Source organism: Taeniopygia guttata, chromosome 12, assembly GCF_048771995.1.
Source record: "Taeniopygia guttata chromosome 12, bTaeGut7.mat, whole genome shotgun sequence".
Lineage (NCBI taxonomy): Eukaryota > Metazoa > Chordata > Aves > Passeriformes > Estrildidae > Taeniopygia > Taeniopygia guttata.
In genome coordinates this window covers 803,680-827,779 of record NC_133037.1, presented here as the reverse complement: position 1 = coordinate 827,779, position 24,100 = coordinate 803,680, and the positions used below count along the sequence as shown (strand labels likewise).

General features: G+C 52.8%; 1 protein-coding gene across 4 annotated transcripts in view; it reads left to right on the top strand.

Annotated features, from left to right (window-relative positions):
* Window positions 1-24,100, top strand: part of GRM7 (glutamate metabotropic receptor 7) — a 170,902-nt gene that overhangs the window by 91,958 nt on the left and 54,844 nt on the right. For all 4 annotated transcript variants that reach the window (XM_072935077.1, XM_072935076.1, XM_072935075.1 and 1 more), the window contains 4 exons: window positions 8,090-8,231; window positions 9,036-9,190; window positions 18,420-18,560; window positions 22,949-23,149. In XM_072935077.1, coding sequence (XP_072791178.1) covers window positions 8,090-8,231; window positions 9,036-9,190; window positions 18,420-18,560; window positions 22,949-23,149 — 639 coding nt within the window. The remainder of the gene's footprint in view (window positions 1-8,089; window positions 8,232-9,035; window positions 9,191-18,419; window positions 18,561-22,948; window positions 23,150-24,100) is intronic.

Genomic DNA, 24,100 nt, shown 5'->3' with positions numbered 1-24,100 from the left:
AGAGGATTTTACATCGAAAATTGCACATTTTCTGTTAAAATAGAGGTGGTAGCAAAGCAGCTCCTCCGCAGTGCAAGTTCCCTGAGTAGGTAGACTTGGAATGCCAGAGAGGAATTGAATCAGTGGTGGCTGAGCTGTCTCTTCACTCTCTGTTTTGGAATCAATCTAATCAAGTTCTTTCAATATGCCATAATATTGGGAGAAATGATTAATACAAACCTTGGAAACTGGGACGAAGCTTTGAAATTAATTTCAAATATTAAAAGTGTTAATCAGAGTGTTAATTCCCCTCACATTGCAGTAGTTTTTGCAAAGTAAAGATAACTTTGGTCATCTTTTCTGACCACATAATGAATTAAAGATAAAGAAAGTGGATGTCTTATGTGAAATAGCAGTTAACATCTGTTTCCTTAGAAGTTACATTGATTTAATTACTTTTCGTTTGTGCAACACTCAGAACATGATTTAAATTCCTCCATACAAGTCAGACTCCCTTCAAGGGGAAATGTGTTGGCCCTTATCACCCATTCCACGTTGGAGGAGCTGCAGCTCCAGCCCTGGTGGGATGAGGAGCGGGCAGGTCTGGCAGGGAGGTGGCAGGGAAATAATAGAAGGAAATTCAATGAACTTGACTCTAATATGAGGTGTGCCCCACAGTAAGGGCAAGGGGCACATTCAGCATATTAATTCTTCCTTATCCTGTTTTTGGCCTCTCTCTTTGGTCTGGTGAATCCCACATTTCCTGGTGCTGCCTTGCCCTACCAAGATTCCACAAGAAAAAGCAGTGATAAAACTTTTTTGTGGCATAGAAATGTTTAAGGATTGATTGATTCATTGATGGATTGATTGGAGGCTGTGACCTCATTTCTGGTGCATTAACACTTTGACTCTCTGAAGTTCTTGCTGTAAAGTGAATTTCCTTGGATTTATTCTCGGTGGAGCATGGTGCAGCTTCTCCTACAGTGTCACAGGTCTGGATGCCCAGTTCATAAAGTCAGGACTGCAGCACCAAGGAGATGGAGGCTTTAAAGACTGATGAGGTTTTTGGAAGCTTTTAGGGCGGTGTGGGGTTCCTGCAGCAATCCCTGTTCAGTTAAACACCCGGGCACTCTGGATATTGGCAAATACTTCCCAGGTCTCTCAAGTCCAGCATCAAATTAAGAGAATCCCTCTATCTTTAATGGGCTGCTCGAGGAAAAGGCTCTTTGGGAGGCATCAGGGAAGAGCTCTGTGCTGAGATCACTCAGGAATAGCCACGTTCCATCTCTCCTGGGGTTCCTGGGAGAAGCGAGTCTGTGAGCAGGGAGTGGGGCTGGGAGAGACCTTGGGGCCCACCCAGAGCCAGGGCAGGGACACCTCCCTCTGCCCAGGCTGCCCCAGCCCTGGCCTGGGCTGTGGCTGAGTGTCCCTGGCCGGGGTCCCAGCTGAGTGTGGGTGTCTGACAGGAGATTCTCCAGCCGATTTCCCATCCTGCTGGGATGGATCCTGGGCTGCCTTCCCACAGCTTGCTCCTTCCTGCCGTGCCTTTTCCAGCCCCTGGTGGCAGAGCTCCGTGGAATTGAGTGCCTCGTGGCCGGGCAGGGCCGGGGCTGGGCTTTGCCAGGCTGCAGGAGTGCTTTTATTGAACGATATTGCATTTTTAGTACTCATTTGAGAGAGGGTCATTAAGGCTCAGCCGAGTGCATTAAGGATATTACTCAGTGTGAAGGAGATGGGGATTATGAGGAGGACTAGAAAAGACCAAGGAATTATAGAGTTCTGTTTCTATTTTGCATTTCCCTGTGTGAGGGCTGGGCACAGAACCTGTTCTAACAATTCCCAGCTTTGCTGCATGTGCCCATTTTGAGTCCCAGAAGAGCAGTGGTGACTGTGTGAGCTCCCAGCAGTGACCTGGGGCGTGAATCTGGGGGCAAATGTGCTGCAGCAGGGCAGGGGTGACCCAAACCCAGGTGGGAGCTGCCAGAGCCTGGTTTGGCACGGCAGCGATCCCGACTGGCGCTGCAGCTCTGACCTGGGGCAGGGATGGAGCAGCGAGGGGCTGCTGCCAGAAGTGTCCCCTGAGCTCCATCTCCTCAGTCCTGTTTGACCTTCTGTGGGCCTTGCTCTGTGTCCCTGATCTATTGCAGAGCTTTTGTAAGCCTGGCACCGGGCTTAGAGCAAAAGGATTTTGTCGTGCTGTAAGTGCTGGGCTCTTCTCGGGTGGAAAAACGAGGAAACGTGTTTCCTTCCCAAATGTTCTATCAAAGATCCCGTCTCCTCCTGCCCTCCCACAGAGGTGTCTCACAGTGTCCTCTGGATTTGTCACTCTCTGAAGAGGTGACAGCTCTTTGCTCGCCCTGACACAGCAGCCACAGCACTGCCATTATCTGGGAGCAGCTGAAATGCCATGTTCTTCCCGAGAAAAAACTGACTGGGGACATGGAAACACTCCAACCTGCTGTTAGAAAAGCTCCATCACTAGAGATCGTTCTGTGCTCGCAGTCTGGAGTGATTCATCACCCAGAGGTGGCATTGTCCCCGCTGGGGGGGACATCCCTGCAGGCAGCCCAGCCCCAAGCAGCTCCCTGAGCCTCGGAGCTGGCCGGGGCAGCAGGCAGCAAATCCCTTCTGCAAGGGGCCAGGCAGGGCTGGGCAGCCTGGCACCCCGGGCAGCAGGGCAGGCTGTGCCCAGGGAGGTGACACAGGGACCTGCAGGGCTGGGACAGGGCTGCAGAGACTGAGACTGACCACACCGGGGGTGCCTGCTGCTGTCCAGGGCAGGGAACGGAGATGGAAGGGGCTGGGGGATTCCAGAGGGAGCTGGGAAGGGGCTGGGGGATTCCAGAGGGAGCTGGGAAGGGGCTGGAGAATTCCTGAGGGAGCCAGAAAGGGGCTGGGGAATCCCTGAGGGAGCTGGGAAGGGGCTGGAGAATCCCTGAGGGAGCTGGGAAGGGACTGGAGAATCCCTGAGGGAGCTGGGAAGGGGCTCAGCCTGGAGCAAAGGAGCTCAGGGGGCCCTTGTGGCTCTGCACAGCTCCTGCCAGGAGGGGACAGCCGGGGGGTCGGGCTGGGAACAGGGACAGGAGCAGAGGGAACAGCCCCAGGCTGGGCTGGGGAGGCTCAGGGTGGATTTTGGGGACAATTCTTCATGGAAAAGGTGCTCAGGCAGTGGAAGGGCTGCTGGTGGAGTCCCCACCCTGGAGGGGTTTGATCAGGATTCCCACAGGGTCCCCCAGATCTCCAGTCTCAGCCCTTCCACCCTCACCCAGGGTCTGAGGCCGGGGTCTCTCTTCCTCCTGGCTGGTAGAAGCAGCTGAAAGACAGGACTGACAGCATAAATAAAGGTGTTCAGCTCAGGAGCTTCCTGTTCTGGGCCTGTCACAGAAAACAGGGAGTGGTTTCTTCATTGGGGTTGGAAATGGTTCCTCCATTGGGGTTGGAAATGGTTCCTCCATTGGGGTTGGAAATGGTTCCTCCATTTGGGCTGAAAATGGTTCCCTATTTGGGGTTGGAAATGGTTCCCTATTTGGGGTTTTCCTCTTGGCTCCCTGCAGTCCCACCCCTTTCCAAGGGGAACATTTCCCTGTCAGGGGGATCCCAGAGCCCTCCTGAGCAGGGCTCTGCTCCCGGGAGCACTCCTGGCACAGAGCTGCACCAACAAAAGGGATTTAAATCTTTGAGGCAGGACTTCTATCTGCCATTGCTTTTTCCTGCGTGGCTGCACCTTTTTAGCAGATTTTAGGAAGCCAAAATCTCCCAATCCCTCCTGCAGCCAAGCCCTGGGCTGAGCCTGTTCTCAGTTGTGGTTCCCAGGCTCAGGCAGCTCCTGCAGCACATCCTCATTTTCCTTCTATTCTGTCTCACAAACAGAGCTTTCCTGCATCTCTCAAAGTCGTCTTACACCATTCTTATAATCTAATTTAGTGTTCCCAAGGAGAGTCTTAATTTTTTGTATATTGCTGGAGTTTAACTGCCATAATAAAGGACAATTTTCAGGTGATAAAACACACCAGGAATGTCATTAAATATGCAGCAAAGGTCTGACACAATGGAATTAAGCATTAATGAATAACATACTAGAAATATTAATCTTCCATATTAGTTTAGGTGTTCTGTTGTTGGGTTATGACGAGGGCTAATGGGAAAAAATGAAACAATAAACAAAATTAGTGAAAATGAAATTTCCAAGTGATTCAGTAGCTTCTTTGTGTGTAGAAAGTTTCTAAGTTAAAGCCGTTGGGTATCCACAGGGATCCTTTTCCTTGGATGAACTGTTGTCATTCCATGTGTTAATGTAATTTTATTATTGGTGCACTTCCCATTTTTACAATTGAATTGCCATACTCTGGAGCTGTAATTTAAATCCGAGCCCATCTGCAGATCAGGGCAGCTGGAAACTCCTTTTGGTGCCACAGGCAAGGACTTTGGAGCTCTTGGCAAGCAGAGGTGGGCATTCCTGGGGAGCAGGGTATGAATTGTCCTAGTGAAGAAGCACCAACACTCCACGGTGAAAATCCCCATTTTGGGGTGCTCCCTGTGCTGGAGCAGCCGAGCTGTGCCGGGGCTTTGTTGTTCCCAGAACTCTGATAAACACCCAGGAGGCAGCTCTTGGCGGCTGCTAATTCTAAAGGAATATATTAATCAAATTAATTGAGAGTTCTTTTAACAATCATCAGCACCAACATGACTTGGTGAGGCGATGTTTTCAGTGACACCAAAAGTGATTCCCCCGAAAGGATCTCTGCAGATAAATCAGCTGAAAAATGTTAAATTGTCTCTTTTGCTACCTGATAATGCAATTAAGTGCTGATAAGGAAACAGCTGCTGGAGGATCTCAGGGAAGCAGAAAAACGTGCCCGGTGTTGTGGCAGCAGCCAAGCAGCACCCAGCCATGGGTGGGTATCCACTGCCCTCCCAGCCCGGGCATCCCAAACGCTGCCAGCTGGGTGCCAGCCCCGGCTGCAGAGAGCCCTGGGGGCTCTGCCTGCCAGGGCAGGGGTCTGGGGGCAGCAACAGCCAGGGCACGGCTCAGGGGGCAGGAGCAGCCTGGGCATGGCTCAGGGTATGGTTCAGGACACGGCTCAGGGCATGGCACGGGGCTGGCAGAAGAGCCAGGGCACAGCTCAGGGGGCAGGAGCAGCCAGGGCACGGCTCAGGGCATGGTTAGGGCATAGCACAGGGCTGGCAGCAACAGCCAGGGCACGGCTCAGGGGGCAGGAACAGGCAGGGCACGGCTCAGGGGGCACAAGGATGGCAGAACAGCCAGGGCATGGCTCAGGGCACAGCTCAAGGCATGGCATAGGGCACAGTTCAGGGCATGGGACAGGGATGGCAGGAACAGCCAGGTCATGGCTCAGAGGGGCAGGAGCAGCCAGGGCATGCCTCAGGGCATGGCACAGGGTTCAGGGCACAGTTCAGGCACGGCTCAGGGCATGGTTCAGGGCTCAGGGCACAGTTCAGGCACGGCTCAGGGCATGGCTCAGGGTTCAGGGCACAGTTCAGGCACAGCTCAGGGCATGGCTCAGGGTTCAGGGCACAGTTCAGGCATGGCTCAGGGCATGGCTCAGGGTTCAGGGCACGGCTCAGGCTCTGCTGTGTCCCCAGCCCATGTGCTCCCTGCTGATTTGGGTCCTGGCTGCCCCCGGACCTCCATGCCAGGCTCTGCCACAGGACTGGCATTCCCAGGACTGGCCTTCCCCTCATGTCCCTCAGAGGGCTCGTGCCGTGGCTGTCACTCTGGGGGTGGTGGGTGATCCCCTGTGAGGGCACACGGGCTCCGAGGACAGACCCTTGATCCCAGCAGCCTGAGCCTCTTGGCTGGTTCGTGCTGTGGCACCCACAAATCCCATCCGCAGTGGTTTGGGTTGGGGGGCACCCGCAGGATCTCCCTGTGCCACAGTTCCCGTGTGGTGGGACACCTCCCCCTGCCCCAGCTGCTGCCAGGGCTGGCCGTGGGCACTGCCAGGGGTGCAGGGGCAGCCCCAGCTGCTCTGGACGTGTCACAGCAGCCCCTGCTCGTCCCGAGGTGTCTCTGCTCCCAGGCCCCAGCCATGGCCAGGCACTTTGTGCTGCTCGGAGCATTTGTCACCTCTCCAGGCCACGGGGTAATGAATTACTGCAGGAATCCCGTGACAAGATCCTGAATTTGCAGCTTTCCTGTTTCACCACCCGATTCCCTCGGAGGTTTTCCCTCGGAAGGGCTGTGAAGGAACCTGACAGTTTCAATAACTGTGCACACGTTTCCTGCTGTGCTGGAATGTGGGATGAGCATATGAAAGCTGAATTTATTCCACGGTGCCTTTTGGACAGCAGACACTCTGCTTGCCAAGGGGTGACAAAGGGCACGCTGATATTTGCCATTTCTGTAATTCCTCCTTGCCATTTAGCCTTCGTTCCTTTGAGCAGAGGTGGTGCCAAGGCTAGCAGGGCACCATGGCATCTGCTCCTTTGGGAAAGCTCTCCCACTGCCTGTGGGATCCCTGCCAAGTGGGACATTCTGGGAGAGCTGGAGAGCACTGCTCGTGCCCTTGGGTTCATTCTGTCTAATTCTGACTGGGGAAAATGGAGCATGTAAAGCTGTTCAGATTTCTGAACTCGCTGGCACTGAGACTTTCAATCTTCATTTAAACTGAAGTTTATTTTTAAAACTCAGTAGTGTTTGCTTTTAAAGGGAAAAAACAAAAGGTTGCAGAAAGTCCAGGTTGTGATAATTGCAAAACAAAATGAAATGTTTTATGTGAGCCATTGGGGGTTATTATTCTCCTTTATTCTCTTCCAGCCTTTCCTGTTCAGTGTTCCATTTCTCCCCACTGAGACAATGGTTTTCCCTCCCGAGCTGTTGGAGCAGCCCCAGCAGAGCTCCTCTGCCTTCAGGCAGCTGCAGCTCAGCTCCTCTCTGGCAGGAACTGAGGCTGACCTGCTCTGGGAGGGCTCGGGGCTGGGCACAGCAGCTGCATTTCCCCATTTCCAAGCAGACTTTGGTGTTCCCAGCTGTCCCGTGGCTCTCCCCGGGTTTGCTTTGCCCTGGGATGAGGAGGATGCTCCGAGGCTTGAGCCTCCTCCTCCTCCAGGTCCTTCACCCTCCAACAGCTTCTCCAGTGCTTCAATTACCAGGACTTTTAAATCTGGGTTTTAAAGCCTATCTGTGAATCTCTCCCTTGTCCTTGCTGCCTTTTAATTAACTCATCCCCACTGCTGGTTTTTATGAGGAGCTCTGATACGTTATTAATTAACGCACTGTGCACTATGGTGAGCAGGTTGGTATCAAAGATGCCGTAAAAGATGAAAGTGATTGCTCCTGAGAAACAAAATAATTAAGGCAAAAGTTGTGTTTTCATCTGCCAGCAACAACCAGAATGGCAGTGGAGTTGGGATTTTTTAAATTGTTTTTTTTAACAGACTAGACAGCTGTAGAAGGGGAGCTGTGCTAAAAGCAGGTGGGGTTTGGTCTGGCTGTAGGCACCTGTGCTGTGCTGATGCTCTTTGCTGTGTTCTCTGGGTGTTTATGAGCAGTCCCTTTCACAGACTTTGCTGGAGGTCTCACTGTTGGTGTCTCTCCATCCTGTTTGGGGCTGGGCACTGGAATGCTCAGGGGTTTTCTTGCACAGCGTGGGTTTTGCCCATATCTCAACTTGGGCTGTTCCTGTTCCGGGTAAGTCATTCCAGTGCAAGCATTTTCCCCCAGGAGCCCTCAAGTGGCAAAATCAAAAAGGATTTCAGCCCCTCACTGAGATAAACCTGGTCAGTACCCTGTCAGTACCTTCTGCCTCTCAACCTGTTGTTTTGGGGGTTTATCCATCAGTTTAGGCTTGCTCAGGCTGCTGCTGTGTCCTGTTTTAATTCCTCTCCTTTCATCCTTCCCCTGCCCATTTCTTTCCTTATTTTGCTGTTCTGCAGCGGGCTGGGCACAGTCTGTGTGATCCCTGACCCTCCCAGCCGTGCAGGCTGTGCTAGCAGAGCAGGAATTGCATGGATCCCTCAGGATATGGCCATGGAGAGCTGGAAGGGCAGAGATCCGCGGCAGTTCCTCCCCTCCCCACCGCCTTTGCTGGGCTCTCCGAGTTCCCTGCCCTCCCCTGAAGGTCCCTTTGTGCTCTGCTCTGTGGCACAGGTGGGCTCTGCATCGCCCAGTCCCTGAAGATCCCCCAGGACCGCAAGGACAAGAGCATCGACTTCGACAGGATCATCCGGCAGCTGCTGGAGACGCCCAACGCCAGGGCCATCGTCATCTTCGCCAACGACGAGGACATCAGGTACGGCCGGTGCCACGCGGGACACGGGGGGCTGGGAGTGTGGGGAGGCACCACACGAGGCTGCTGTGCCTGGCTGGTGGCTGCTGGGGAACGGGCACTGGGATCTGGGAGCTTTCCTGCCGTGTTGTGTGGCAGAGCTGACCTTTCCTCTCAGAGGAATTACAAACACGCCCCCCTCTCCAGGCTCATCCTGCTTGGTGTAATTCCTTAATTCAGTCTATTTTACAGCAAGTGAAAGTTAACAGTGATAAAGTGATGCTCAAGGTTAAACCATATGGAATGGGCTCGTAAAACAACACAAAGAATATTTTATATTTCATTGCTCACTTGCGTATTCTGGGTCCAGAATTTGAAATTAGTTTGAAATTGTGATGGAATCATCAGTTACTGAGAGGCCTGGTCCCACAAAACAAGACAAAAAGAATTTAGGGGAAAGTTTCAGTAAAGTCAGTGGAAAAACTCTTTGAGTTTTAGTGGAATCAATAACTCAGCCATGGGATATGGGGTGAATTTGAAGAGAAGTCCCGTTGGTGAGGCATGATTCATGGGGTGGTTTGGGTTGGGTTGGAGATCATCCAGCTCCATGCTTCCCTGGCCCAGGCTGCCCTAGTGATGCAGTGTCCCAGCCCCTGGGCTCTGCTGGGCTCAGGAATGTGCTCTTCCTCCTCCCCACAGCCTCGGTGGGGTGGGAAGGGACCTCTGAGCCCACGGGGTGCAGACATTCCACCACTGCCACCCCCATTCCCTAGGGCAGCCCCACGTCTGGGGGAGATCCTGTTGAACACCGAACGTTCCTGTCCACAGGCAGGTCCTGGCAGCTGCCAAGAGGGCGGATCAGGTGGGACATTTCCTCTGGGTGGGCTCCGACACCTGGGGCTCCAAGGTGAGCCCGCTGCTGCAGCAGGAGGACGTGGCCGAGGGAGCCATCACCATCCTGCCCAAGAGAGCCACCATCGAGGGTAAGAGCCTGCCCCTGCCTGCCCCTGCCCCTGCCCCTGCCCCTGCCCCTGCCTGCCCCTGCCCCTGCCCCTGCCTGTCCTCCTGAGGCTCTGGGGATGCCCCAGTGGGCACACACAGTGCCAGGCCCTTGGAATGCCTGATTCCTCCTTGATTCCTCCTTGATTCCTCCTTGATTCCTCCTTGATTTCTCCCTGATTCCTCCCTGAATTCCTCCCTGATTCCTCCCTGAATGTCCTCCTGTGGAAACTCGAGGCTGATTCCCAGCTCTGGAAGTCTCGGGGTCAGGGTGCTGGGCTGACCCCAGGAGTGTAAAATCCTCCTTCTCCAGCCCTGCAGCCAAAGGAGCAGTCTGAGTGTGCAGGATCAGCTTCTCAAGGCTGTTTATTTTCCCTTCTCCAGAACATTCTCTCTCTGCCCTGCTGAGCTCAGGAGGGTGTGACAGGGCTTTATCCCTGGAAAGAAAAACCCAACTGATCTGAGCCTCTCACGTGCATACAGGACAGGACCTTCTTGGGCAATTCAGGTCTCCTCTCTGAAGCAGAGGAGAAGTTTTCTGCTCAATGACTAAAACTTCATTTTTCAATCAGTGGTTTCCATTTAAACTCAGCTTAACTTTTATTTCAGACCAAGCTCTATATTTATCCATATTGCTCATGTGCTTCAGAAATACCACACCTGTGCAGATGCGTGTGTATGGTGAATTTAGGGAAACTTGTTTTGCTGAATGAATGTTTTGTTTCTTTCTCAACTTTCCTTTATGCTCTCAAGTGTTTGTTGTCTGATCTCACCTCAGTTTGTTAATGCTGTTGTGGGTAAAGATGCTTCAGCATCCTCTGGGCACAGAGGCTGGTCAGGGTCTGTGTTCTCTGACCACGGGGAAAAGCTGTTTCCAGGGGAGGCGCTGAGCAGAGAAACTCCTCTGCTGGCCCAGTCCTCAAACGTGACACACTGCCCACAATAAAGTGGGTTCTGGTGTCTTCACTCCCTGGAAAACCAAATATTTGCATTTTTCCTGTGCCTGCACTCCCTGCTCATCAGTTATTCCTCTCAGGTAGATCATCTGCTTCATTCTTTTACATTTTTAGCCCCCCGAGGCATTCTTGGATGTTATTTCTCCGTAAATACAGAAAGTTGACAGACAATGAAGTGGTTTGTTTCTGAAAAGCAGGATATTTTAATAAGCTTTTCACACTGCCTGTATTCATCCCTGAGGGTTTCTGACACAGAAACAAAAATTCTGTCAACAGTACACAGAAACAAAAACTTCCCACGTTTGTTTGTTTTAAAAGATTTTCCTTTTATGTTACACATTAAACCCCCCATGGGAAGCACGAGGGGGTTTTGGATGCAATGAGTGAGGATGGCAGAGTGGGAGAGTTTGGGTGTATAAACTCAGTCAAAATAGAGGTATGAGTATCCATGTGTTGGCTGTACCTGCAAAAAACATTGTGTTTATTGAGCCTGCAAATATCTGGTTCAGTGGAGAAGCAGCTGAGTAGCCTGGGTTCCCCTGTGGGGCTGATCCCACGACTGTCCCGTGCCCAGGAGAACAGCCAGGGGATGTGTCAGGAGCCCCCAGGCTTTGGTGTTTCCATGCCCAGGGATGCCCCTGGGTGCTGCCTTCCCCGTGCCCAGGCTGCTGCAGGCTGCCCTGCTCTCCTTTCTGTTCTTTGGGTTTCATTTGGCCACAAGAGCCAGAGAAAGGAATTGGACATTTTAATGTCATCCTTTCATCATCCAGAAAGGAACACCTAAAATCCAGCAACGCACTGCTTCAGATGAGGGCGTGAAATAGAAGAAATAAAGCAGAAAGTGTGTCCCTGCCAACAGAAGGGTCAAACTGCAGGAGCAGGCTGGAGCTGGAGCTCCTTCCCATGCAGCATCCCGGGGCTCCAGGGCAGGGCCACAGCACAATTCCCTCTGCTTTTGGTGAGAATTCTGGGCCAGAGTCACAAATTAGGGGCTGCCCTTGGTTTAGTCCCCAAAAGCATCTCGTCTTTGTTTCCCTCTCCTTTCATCGGTGTTTGGGACGTGTTGGAAGGAGGTTCCTCAGAAAGCCTTGCTCAGGCAGAGAGAGCCCTGCAGCTCAGTGCCTTCCCCTGGTGCTGACACTGCCTGTGCCATGGGAAGGGAATAATCTTTGGCTAATCAGCCAGGGAGGTTTGGCTAATCAGCCTGGGAGCCTTCAGCTGCACTGGAGGTGGCTGTGCCTGCCAGCTCAGGGGTGCATGGCACACTTTGGGTTAGCAGGGTTTGTCTGCAGGGCTGCTGCTCGCACGGCTCATAAGCTGAAACACTGGTTGTACAGAAAAAAAAAAAAAAGCATTTTTCAAATTATTCTCCACCCCCAGCCATGACTTCAGGTGAAAATACAGGTGTGAAGTGCAGGTGTGCTGTGGTTTTCCACCTCTGCACACAGGCAGCAGCTGATGTTCCTGCTTTTCTGGCAGTGGGGATATCCCAGCAGCCTGTGACTCCAGAGGGGGCCTGAAATGTTTGGCTTTTTGTAGGATCAGGCCTCAGATCCACAGTTATTTGTCTTGGTACTTGATGTCACTCTTGGGACAGAATTTTCTTTGCCACAGTCCCATGGGGGGGATTTAGGAAATCATTAGATGAACTGAATTCATTCCTCTTAAGTCAGTCTTAATATAGCCTGATTGTGTTTGATGTAATTATGCTGAAAGGATAAAGTTGCATTTTATTTGCATAATTGCAGTAGACAGTGAGGCAGAGGAGCGCACATGAAAGAGGAATCCCTCCTTGGCAAGTTGGGAACACGCTCCAGTCCAGCCCAGCCAGGTGCAGGGAACCTGAAGGGCTTGGAGAGGCTTCCAGAGGAAAAAGAGGAGGTTGCATGTATTTATTTATTTGTTTGTTTGTTTGTTCAGAGAGCAGCTGTGCAGCAGGAAGCTGTTCCCTGCTCCTTGGTGTTCTATGCTGGGCCCTGCTGACACCAGAGGAGATTCCCATGCCTCATCCTCAGTCCCAGAATCGTTTTCCTCAGCTGTGAGGGGGTCTGCTCACCTCCTTTTCCCTGAGGCTGTGCAGGTGTGTGCAGTGGGCAGCTCCTGCTCCTGCAGGCAGTGTCAGCCTGAGCAGAGCTCTGGGATTCCCTGGCTCTCCCTGCCCTTCTCAGGAGCCTGTGCTCTGTCTGCTGGACCCAAGCGGGGAGCAGCTGCAGGAGAAACACAGAGCACAGCACAGAGATTTCCTCTGAATTATTTACAGAGTCTGGCAGAAGCTGTGCTGCTGTGGAGAAAAGCAGTCTTTGCTGTCTGAGCTCAGAATTGATGCAGCTGAACAGTGGGACTCAAACAGATTTCAGATTAATGGTTCAATTCCAGAGGCTGGGGATGGGGCTGAGGCTGGACTTGGTGAAGCTCTGGGCAAGAAGGTTGAGGGATAGGCTCATCCCTGTGCTGGATTGGAGCTATATATTTAAAAAATTAAAAACTGCAAGTGCTGCAGGGACAAAACTGTCCCTGGGATTTTCAGTTGTTTGTCTTCCAAAGAGATGTGAATCCTGGTTTGTTTTCATTTCCAACAAGAGCTGCTTCTCTCCTTTTTCATTTGGGCAGTATGAACTTGGAAAAAACAATGGAAGAGCGGTGACTTAAGCAAACCTGAGCCTGAATTCCCCTCCTTGTTTAGGGCTCGGAAGTGTTTTACCCTCACAGCCCCTGAGTGGCAAAGGGAAGGAGCTCAGGGTTCATTTTTCCCTGGAATATTCCCTGGGAATGATGTGCTGCCCACAGCCCTTCCTGCCTGTCCCTCAGTACAACACTGCAGTGACTTGATTTCGTGGAGTCAAATTGGTCTGCTTTACCTAAAAAACCTGAAATCTAAACCACACCTGAACTGCCTTTGACCTCCTGGGATTTAAATGATATTTTTAGTTGTGGCAGTTATTTGAAATGCTGATGTGTCAGTCCCAAAGAGGGAATACTTGTCTCGAGTATTGCCACTTGAAATTTTGGGAAGCCACACAGATGTTCATCTCCTCATTATGGAAATAATGTATTTGGTTAATGTGTTGGTATGAAGAGAGGGGAATACAAATTATCTTGCAGCTTGAGAGGGGAACCCCTGAGCTGAGCTGGGCCACTGGGAATGGAAAAGGAGACAAATTGGGGGCTTGTGCTGCTGGTGGTGCACAGGGAGCTCCCAGGGAGGGAGAGGTGCCCCAGGGCTGTGAAATGTGAATAATGAATAATAACACACTTGTGGGTGAACCTTTCCCTGCCTCAGGCAGCAGCTGGCTCAGGATCTGGCTGCAGCTGTGTGTTTTACACCGTGGTGACGAGGATAACACTCAGCCAATATCCATCTATTGCCCAGCAGAACACCCAAACTCCCGGATCTGCCCTCCCTGGAATTTCCTCTGTACCTGATTTGTGCCGTGGATAGAAAAAGGCAAACATGACACCGCCTGAAATACCCTTCTGCACAGCTATAATCTGCAATTATTGAAAAAGAAAACAGCTGCAAAGCACTTTCATGGCATGATGGAAGTTAATGAAGTCATTTATTTTATGGCCTTTTTACGGAGCAAAAAGGTCAAAAAAATATCTCTAGACTGTCTTAATACCACCCACAGTGTGAGGCTGGGCAGCAGCATAAAATCTGCAGAGACTTGCTGTCCTAAAATTGATGCTGTCATTCCCCACTTAATGCTTTTATCCCGATTTAATGCCAGTAAATGAAACTGCTTTGGGTTAAATGCTAGGAAAATTGGAAAAGTGTTTGAGTAGCTGCTTTCAACTCATTTGGCATCAATAATTATAGGAGGTGCTGATTTACTGTGTGGGTAAATAACTGGCTGTCAGTGGTGCGGACATCCCTGGGACTAAAGAGAAGAATAAAAATATCATAAACTGGTGCAGTCCCTGCTCCAGTGAAACTGGGTCAATATGTTGGATTTGCTCCCACCTGGGCTGACAGCGGGGTACTCGAGGCACATGGCAAATGCAGTGGGTCAATAATTCTGTGGTTTAATTAGGCTTAATGATTTCCCTTATTAAATAAGCGCTGAGCCCCTGAAGTCCCTTGTGACACATGGAGGGGGTGGTTTGCAGCGTGTGCTGGTGCAAAGGCCAGCCAGAGGTGACATGAGTCCTGACCCTCCTGGTGACACACCCCTGCTGCCAGCCTGTCCCTGTCCCTGGGTGACAAACCCCTGCTGCCAGCCTGTCCCTGTCCCTGGGTGACAAACCTCTGCTTCCAGCCTGTTCCTGTCCCTTCCCCTGGGTGACAAACCCCTGCTGCCAGCCCATCCCTGTCCCTGGTGTGCTCCTGACCCTCCTGGTGACAAACCCCTGCTGCCAGCCTGTCCCTGTCCCTGTCCCTGGGTGACAAACCCCTGCTGCCAGCCTGTCCCTGTCCCTGGGTGACAAACCTCTGCTTCCAGCCTGTTCCTGTCCCTGTCCCTGTGTGCTCCTGACCCTCCTGGTGCCACATCCCTGCTGCCAGCCTGTCCCTATCCCTGGGTGACAAACCCCTGCTGCCAGCCTGTCCCTGTCCCTGCCCCCTCTCAGCAGGGCCCGAGAGGCTCTCTGAGCATTCCTGGAGCTGCTCTACCTATCCTGCACCTGGGCTTGCCCAGCTCCTCCGCAGGTTTGGGATCCTGTCCCCTTTCCCCTCCACGCTCCCCCTTTTTTCCCCTGTCTCATCACAATGTACTTCATGTACGTATTTATCCCGTGGTGGAAAATAAATGAACTCTTTAGGTAGTATCATCTTTCTCTGTGTAAAAATAATGATTTAATCAAATCACAGTGATTTGAAGTAATAAGAGATTCATTGTAATTTGGAAAATCTCATAAAAGGACTATTTATATCTCTTAGAAGTATTTGCTGAAAAAGTAATTTGCTAAAGTATGAAATATGGAGAGCATTGGGGAATCATTAAATCTTGTCACAGCAGTGCAGTGCTTGGTCACGAGCAGGGGTGAGAAGTGATTATTCCTGCTGTTGCATTTCAGCACCCAGCGTGTTTGGGTGGGTCATCTGGTGCCCAGAGCCCCTGAGCCCAGCACTCACCTCCAGCCCCGTGTGTGTGTGAGCTGTCTGCAGGTGATGGCTCAGGAAGGTGAAGCACAGGCTCAGGTGTGTGCTTGGAACGCTTGCCTTGTTCACCTGAGTGTTCTTGGGCCAGGCTCCTTCCAGAAAAGGCTCAAACGCTTAGAGAAGCATTTGAGATTTCCAGTGGCACGGATGGACCTGCAGGGCAGCACTGGGGGGAGTGTAGGAACAGTCCTGGCTGCTAAAATAACCCCTGGCAGAGTCCCAGGTGAGGCTGGCCAGGGCTGGAGCACCTGGGCAGGGCTGGCACTGATGGGATTTAGGGTCCTTCCAGCCCAAAGCAGCCCAGGATTTCTGTTCCCAGGCTGGGAGGGAGGGCAGTGTCCAGGGGCTGCCCCTGGCAGGGCTCTGCAGGACCTTGGCTGTGTGAGAGCAGCACTGCAGGACCTGCACTGCAGCAGGGGTGGGGCTGCACAGGGCTCAGGGGAGGCTGCACAGGGCTCAGGGGAGGCTGCACAGGGCTCAGGGGAGGCTGCAGGTAAAATTTTCATTCCCTTTCAGCCTGGCAGGGACCAGAGCTCTGTCCAGCCCTGAGCCTGTCCCACTGTCACTCACCCACTTGGCCCAGTCAATAGGAAAGAATGGTGAAAAATGTTCCCTTTTTAATAGGGATCCATATTCCTGCCTGTGAATGCAGAGGGATCATTAAAGCAATCAATGGGAATGTTATTATTTGTTATTAAATCTGTAAAGGTTCAGAGTAATTCATAGGGAATTCTATTACAGTTTTATCAGGACTCATTGATTTTGTGTTATTAAGTTACAGAGCACTTTCCCCAGAGGTCAGTGAGTTTGGCACGTGGGGAGGGTTTATTGGTGCTCTTTTCCAGCCATATGGATATTGTAGATCTCAGGACTGGATATCCCCTTTGAAATGCTCTTTTAATTAGGAGAAAAACCAAAATACTCAGGTTTACAGGAAAAAAGTTTAAGTTGTGTGTCTGTAAAACCTGGCTGCTTTCTGAATATTCTTCTGACCCATCCACAAGAATATTTTCCTTAGGAAATGTAATCCTACAAATGGTAATCATGGAATCACAGAACAGTTTGGGTAGAGAAATAGTGCTGGCCCTTCCAGGGAGCGCACTGAAATGTCCCTAAACCACTAATTTGGTATTAGTTAGCTACAACAGGGGTTTTAACCAGTTATTTACTCAGTCTGGGGCAGGCCCAGGTGAGGTCCCTGCCTCAGGACAAGCAGAGCAGGGGGAGATGGGGTCTGTGGGGAGGTTTCATTTCAGGCTGCAGTGCAGGGCTGGGGAGTCCAGGGGAGCTGACAGAGCACCCCAGCACCAGGAATCTGCAGCCCAGCACTGAGGGATGCTGCAGCCCTCTCTGCTGCTTCTCCTGCATTCCCCATGGGTTCCCTGCAGCACTCCAGGCCGGGGCTGTGCTCTGGGCTGGCACCCTCTGCTCTAGCAGGAACCTGCTTCTGCTTTTCATAAAGCACATCCTTGCTGGCCCCGCTGCAGGTGAGATTTTCGTTGGCTTTCAGGCTGTTTCTGGCTGGTTTTGGGATGTGTGGAGAGCAGCAGGCTCAGCCTGGGGAGGCCCAGGGCAGAGCTGGGTCAGTGGCACACGGAGCAGGGAGAGCAGGGGCTGGCCCCATTCCCAGTCTCCTCTGCAGCCTGGAAACAGCTGGGTTCCTGCTGGTTTTGTCCCTGCTGGAAGGGCTGTCCTGCTAATCCCGCCGTGCCAGATGGTTTTCCTTGGACTCTGCTCCCTGCTGTGCCAGCTCCTGGCTGTCCCCACCGACTGCCCAGGAAAGCCTTGGCTGCAGTGCCAGGAGCTCCCCTGCCCATGGAGGGAGTCTGCAGCCTCCCTGACCCTGCAGGGGCAGCACCAGGGGTGCCTTGGGCTGGGGGAGCTCCTTGCTGCCATCCTTGCACCCCCCTCTGCCGGAGTGCCCCGGGCTGGGGAAGTGTGAGAGCCCCGGGGTTGGTTCAGGGGTCTCGTGTGCTGGAAAAGTCTCTCCTCCAGCCTGAGCTTCCAAAGAAAGGCTCAGCAGTCTCTGCTGTCCAGTCTCAAGGCAGTTTATTGCAAGTTATCTAAAAGATTTTCTCCTGGGGCTGCTGTGGTTTGCTCACAGCTCAGGCAGAGGCACACACACACCCTGACATCCTCTCTGACTCCGACTGCTGCTTCTCTCCCCCTCTGCCCAGGGCTGCTGCTGTCTTTTATATGGTACATTACGTGTTACATGGGTACAGTTTGTCCCCAATGCCTATTACCTATATTAAATGGTGCATTTCTACTCTAAACCAATCCGTGAGTGCCAACATCACCAAGAACATGGAGGTGAGGAAGAAGAAGGAGGAAGACCAGGATCACATTGGTGCACAGCGCATGATGCACAGTGATAGAACTCAAACAATGTGAACAACAAGAGAGACAAAGAACCTTGTTTACATTCTTTCTCAGAACTTTCTCAGGCTTCAGCCTGGTTAGAAATTTCCCCTTTTCTCTTTGACTGAACATGAACATGTGACGAGCACAGGTGACAAAGCTGCCCTGGCCTGTGCCAGGAGCTCAGGGCTGTGCCCCTGCTCCCTCTGAGCAGAGTGGGTTCAGCTGCACGGGAGAGGAGGCACGAGGAAGGACAAAGGGCTGTGTGTGGGCACAGACTGTGCTGGTTGATCTGTGCCCGTGCAAACCATGTTTACCAGGGCACACCCAGAGCGCAGAGGGACAGCAATAGGGTATGGATGTTGTGGGAGGGTGCTGCTGGCTCCAGTGGGGTTTGTGGGCACAGAGGGGCTGGTCACAGCCTGCTGAGATGGAGATGCCTCCTCTGGGCAGGCCAAAACAAAATGTCAGCCCAATGTCAGCTGCACCATATCATTTATTTCCACTCCTTACTGGTACATCTCTATTCTATTCCGTGCTTTTTCCTTATAACTTTTTTAAATACTGATCTGTTTTACATTTGTCTTGCCCAGTTTTACACCTGGTAGTTAGAGTCATTCTCCTGCAGGATGCAGAGGAAACATGGATTTTCTCTCTCCCACGGTGACCTGACGTGGCCAGAGCCGTGTGCTGGGTGCTGGGGGAGGCACGAGGGCAGTGCCAGAGACATTTCTGTCTGTGCCCATGCCCAGCTCCCAGGGCAGGGCAGCCGGGGCTCAGCCGTGCCCTCTCCTGCAGGCTTTGACACCTATTTCACCTCTCGCACCCTGGAGAACAACAGGAGGAACGTGTGGTTTGCAGAGTACTGGGAGGAGAACTTCAACTGCAAGCTGACCATCACTGGCTCCAAGAAGGAGGACACGGACAGGAAATGCACAGGTAATTAATTCATCCTCCTCTCCTCCTTCCTCTCCTCCTTCCCCTCCTCTGCTGGGCAATGTGGGCCAGGAATGCCTTTATTTCAGTGAAGGGTGGCTGGAGTGTTGGTTTGTTTTAGATGGAGGGTGGAACAATTTAGGAAGAAATTCTTCCCCTGGCAGGGTGGGCAGCCCTGGCAAAGGTGCCCAGAGCAGCTGGGGCTGCCCCTGGATCCCTGGCAGTGCCCAAGGCCAGGCTGGACACTGGGGCTGGAGCACCTGGGACAGTGGGAGGTGTCCTAGGTGGCACTTGGATGATCTACAAGGTCCCCCCCAGCCCAACCCATCCTGGGATTCCGTGCTCAGAACACCCTGGAGAGGCGTTGGGCAGAATGTGCCTCTGTGACACAGCAGCCACAGCCAGTGCTGTGTGTGGTGGCCTCCCCAGCCTTCCCCCAGCCCCTCCAGCCTTCCCAGCAGCAGCTGAAATGTGTCGTGGTGGATGATTGCCTCGAGTTGGGATCGGGGAAAATCAGTTCTTGGGAGGATTTGTTCTGCTTTGACTGAAAACTGATGAAAAGCGGCCCAGAGGAGGGTGGAAGGAGCAGCTCAGCACCCCTGGACACACATCCTGCCCAGAGGAGTGTGGAGGGAGCAGCTCAGCACCCCTGGACACACATCCTGCCCAGAGGAGTGTGGAGGGAGCAGCACAGCACCCCTGGACACACATCCTGCCCAGAGGAGTGTGGAGGGAGGTTGGGTCGGAGCGTTATCCGATGCTTTGTCTGGCATACAGGAGAAATTCAAAAGCTCATGTGCCTTCCCCAAGAAATCCCATGGGGATTGCTGGGTGCTGCTGAGATAAACTTTTGTCTCTAATATTATCGAGCTGGCGGCTGGGGCTGGGCCAGGGGGTTCTGTCAGGGCAGAGCTGTCACTGGTCCTGGCGGGCTTTGTCGGGTGGCAGTGCAGGGATTTCACTGCACAGGGGCCTCCCTGTCACCCGCTGCTCCTCCAAATGACAACATTTCCCCTGGCACGTTGGTGGTGGCTCTGGAGCCCTGGTTCCCAGCTCCTGTAGGTCCAGAGCTGGTGTGCAGAAGCTGTCAGAGCCCTCGGGCAGTGTGTGCGGGGTCTGTGCTGGCAGTGAGCTGTTTGCAGGGCCTGTTCTGTGGCCGGGGCAGTGCTGTCCCTGTCCCCAGGCAGGGCTGTGTGGTGCTGCTGGGGGTGGATGAACAGTGGAGAGTTTTCTGCCAGCGCTTCCCCAGCTGCCGAATTCCACCTTGTGCAAACAAGAGCTGCCTGTTTGATACCTCGAGTGCTCTGCAATCTTTAAATTAAATCTCTTGTTAATGATGACTATCACCAGGTTCTCAGCAGCACTATTGTGTGAGACCCTTTGAAAATGAGTTTAATTCTTCAGGAACTGAAGCAGTCTCTGGACTCATCTCGCGTGAGCACCGGCGGAGGGGATTTTGATGTGTGTCTGTGTGAATTATATGCCATAAGAATTGTCCTAGAGATACTGTTTACTCCTGCAAAGGCAAGCCCTGGGTAGTGTGGTGGTGACAGTGGGTGCAGAGGGAGCAGCTGCAGGAGGGGCAGTGGGAAGGGGCAGCTCCCTGCGTTAATGGGGATGAGGGAGGCAGCCCAGCACTCCTCAAACCTGCATCTCCCTGCTGCTGGAGAGGGAACTGGAGCAATGCCATTCTTCATTCTTCTCTCTGCTCCCAGCACTCAGCTTCTCTCCCTGCCTCTGCTGCAGCGCTGCTCTCCTGCGAGGACCCGCGGCTCTCAGGAATCAGGGTGATGAGCACTTGAGCCTCGAGTGGGAAGGGGGGTTAAACTGTCTGTCAGCACCTTCAAACAGATCCTTTGGAAGCAGAAAATGCTCGTGTCAATAAACTGCTTTTGTGTTCCATCCTTCTCCTGACATCCCAAGGTACTCGTTGCAAACCCAAGGGACAGAAGTGTGTTCTCCTGGAATCACGTTGTGTTCGAGTGTGCCAGGTGTCAGCTGCTTCTCTGCTGAGGCAAATCATGGTGCTGGGTGGCTCCTGCAGATCTCCACATAAAAAAAACAGCAAAAATGCACCTTCTTCTCAAAGAGGAGCAGGAATGGTGCAGTTCATAGAGGAGCAGGAATGGTGCAGTTCAAAGAGGAGCAGGAATGGTGCAGTTCTCAAAGAGGAGCAGAAATGGTGCAGATCAAAGAGGAACAGAAAGGGTGCAGTTCTCAAAGAGGAGCAGAAATGCTGCAGTTCAAAGAGGAGCAGGAATGATGCAGTTCTCAAAGAGGAGCAGAAATGCTGCAGTTCAAAGAGGAGCAGGAATGGTGCAGGAATGGTGCAGTTCAAAGAGCAACAGAAGTGTTGTGGATGGGGTTTGCTTTTCCTTTCCATGGTTTTGGTCTGACAGCACAGAGGGGCTCGTGGTTTCTTGCTGCACCCATTTTTTAGGTTGGTTCTCCAGCCTTCCCTCCGTGGGACCCCCAGGATGTCCTGCCAGGTCTGTGCTGGGGGTTCTCTCCTGCCCCTTCCCCAGAGGCACCCACAGCACTGCTCCTGCTGCTTTCATCTGGAGGAACTTGGTGCCTTTGGGGAGCTTCCTTCTCCTGCAGAGTAATCAATAATTGAATTTCTGTACTCCCATTATTCGGGAGCTGTTCCTGGAGCCTGTGGTAAAACGTTCTGCCTGACTTCTTCAGCTCAGCCTCGGAGGGGGAAATGTTCCCCACAATAATGTCAGAGCTGGAATTAAAACCGTGCTCGTCACTTTTGGTTTATTCCTGCCTGGAAATGGACTTTGGGCCGATTTGCTGCTCACTGCAACAGCAGGAGGGTGACACAAACCAGAGGGAACACTGTTCAGACAGGCCTATTTATTTGGTTATTTGCTGGGTTTTTTGAAGTCCACAGAATATTTGGTCCATAACATTTCATAATCATAACATTTGCTCTGCAGGTTCTTTGCTGCTTTAGATTTAAGTTAAACTTCTAATTGCAGTAGAATCTCTTTAGGAGGTAGCTCAGCCTGTGTTTTGGTGAAGGACAGCTCCCAGCTGTGTAAATTCAGACATGTTTGGGGTGAGCAGCTACGTTTGTCTCCACATCTGGATTTACTGTGCACAGTTCTTGATCCTGATAAGTTCCGTAATCTTGATGTTTAATAGCAGCTAAGTGGCTGTTCCGGCACAGGGAAGCATCCTTGTTCTTGGAAAGTCTTGAGATTTAAAAATCTGTACAGTTTTTGTGTTTGGACACTGTTACATTGCTCTGGGGTTTTTCCAGGTGCATTTTGCTTGGGTTCCTCTCCCAGATCTCTTCACCGCTGCAGGTTTTCCCCCTGCTGTGTGTGTGCCCAGCTGTGCTTCTGGAACTTGCTGTGGCTTATCAGTGTTGTTGTGTGCAGCATTTCAATGCCAATCCCCTCCCCTGGCATCCATTCCTGCTGCATTTCTCATTTGGTTACAGAGCTGAAACCACTTAAAAGCATTTTCCTTGTCAGGGCTTGAAATCCTGATAAGTTCTGTAATCAATGAGAGGGAGTGAATAATGAAAAGGATCCTGCCTGGAACTTCACCAGCTGGGAAGTCACTTTTTGGGCTCAGCTCTTTGCAGGATTTCAGGGCTTCCAGAGAAGCTGAGATTTAAAACTGGGGGGTTTTGGTAGAGGGTGCTTCAACCATCATGGAACCATGGAATGGGTTGGGTGGGAAGGGACCCTAAATCCCACCCAGTGCCACCCTGCCATGGCAGGGACACCTCCCACTGTGCCAGGAGCTCCAGCCCCAGTGTCCAGCCTGGCCTTGGGCACTGCCAGGAGTTCATGGACAGTTTCAGGGGAAGAATAAATCAGATTCCTGATTCTCAGCCTGCAGTGCCTGTTCCAGGCTCCGAAAATCCTGCTTGGTTTGCTGCCTGATTGCAGAGCCCCCTGACCTGTTCAGGTGAGCAGAAGGGCACAGAGGCCACCTGTGGCCATGGTCACCATGCTGCACCTCCATCTGCAGCCCGAGGGCCAGGGGGGATTCAGGCTGGAGCCGAAACTGGTGATTCCGGCTCTGGAGCATCCCGAGCCTGGGGCAGCTCCAGAATCGGGGTTGGTGTCAGGGAGCGGGGCAGGGTTTGTGTCTCTGGGTTACTGTGATTCCGGCTCTGGAGCATCCCGAGCCCGGAGCAGCTCCAGAATCGGGGTTGGTGTTGGGGAGCAGGGCAGGGTTTGTCTGTCTGGGGTACCGACAGTCGGTGGTTCTGGCAGCAGGGCCCGGTTTGGTTATGTTTGAGTTGATAACACTGCAGCCCAGCAGGTTTTGCTCTCTAAGGCCCGGTGCCAGGGCAGCGCTGTGCCCTGTCCCTGAGTGTCCCTGAGTGTCCCTGAGTGTCCCTGAGTGTCCCCGTGTCCCCGCAGGGCAGGAGCGCATCGGGAAGGACTCACACTACGAGCAGGAGGGGAAGGTGCAGTTCGTGATCGATGCTGTGTACGCCATGGCCCACGCCCTGCACCACATGAACCGCGACCTGTGCGCCGACAGCGCCGGGCTGTGCCCCGAGATGGAGCAGGCGGGGGGCAAGAGGCTGCTCAAGTACATCCGCAGCGTGCACTTCAACGGTGAGACACGGCCGGCCGGCTGTCCTGCTGGCACCCCTGTCCCCTGCTGGAACCCATGTCCCCTGCTGGTACCCATGTCCCCTGCTGGCACCCCTGTCCCCTGCTGGTACCCGTGTCATCTACTGACATCCCTCGGTCACCTACTGACATCCCTGTCACCTACTGACATCCCTGTCCCCTGCTGGCACCCCTGTCCCCTGCTGGCACCCCTGTCCCCTGCTGGTACCCCTGTCCCCTGCTGGTACCCCTGTCACCTACTGGCATCCCTGTCACCTACTGATACCTGTGTCACCTACTGGTACCCTGTCACCTACTGACATCCGTGTCACCTACCCACTCCCCTGTCACCTACTGACCACCTCCTATCACCTACTGATACCCGTGTCACCTACTGGTACCCCTGTCATCTACTGACATCCCTGTTACCTACTGATACCCCTGTCACCTACTGGTACTCCTGTCACCCACTGATACCCGTGTCACCTACTGGTACCCTGTCACCTACTGATAGCCCCTGTCACCCCTGTCCCCTGCTGCCCCCCGCCCCGTCCCCTCCTGCCCCACCCCATGGAGCTGGGGCTGGGTAGGGGCTGCTCTGTTGCCCTGTGAGCAGATCCTGCACACAGTGCTGATGCTCTATTGCCCTATGAGCAGATCCTGGGCTGAGCTGGGACTGCCCTGAGCTGAGCTGGGACCATCCTGCGGACCCTGCCCTGAGCTGGGACCACCCTGAGCAGACCCTGCTGGCCCTGCCCTGGGCTGGCCCTCCTTGCAGAGGTGCTGCCAGCAGTGCAGCCAGGGCTGCAGCGAGGCTGTGATGGAGAGAGGCTGGGTCTGAGTGAGGAGCTCAGCGTGCATTTTGTGATCATGTCCTGGATGACAAAAGGCCCAAAATATGGAAGACTTTAAACCTCAAGTGCTCAGCCAGTGAAATTCTGGAAGTTTTGAAGT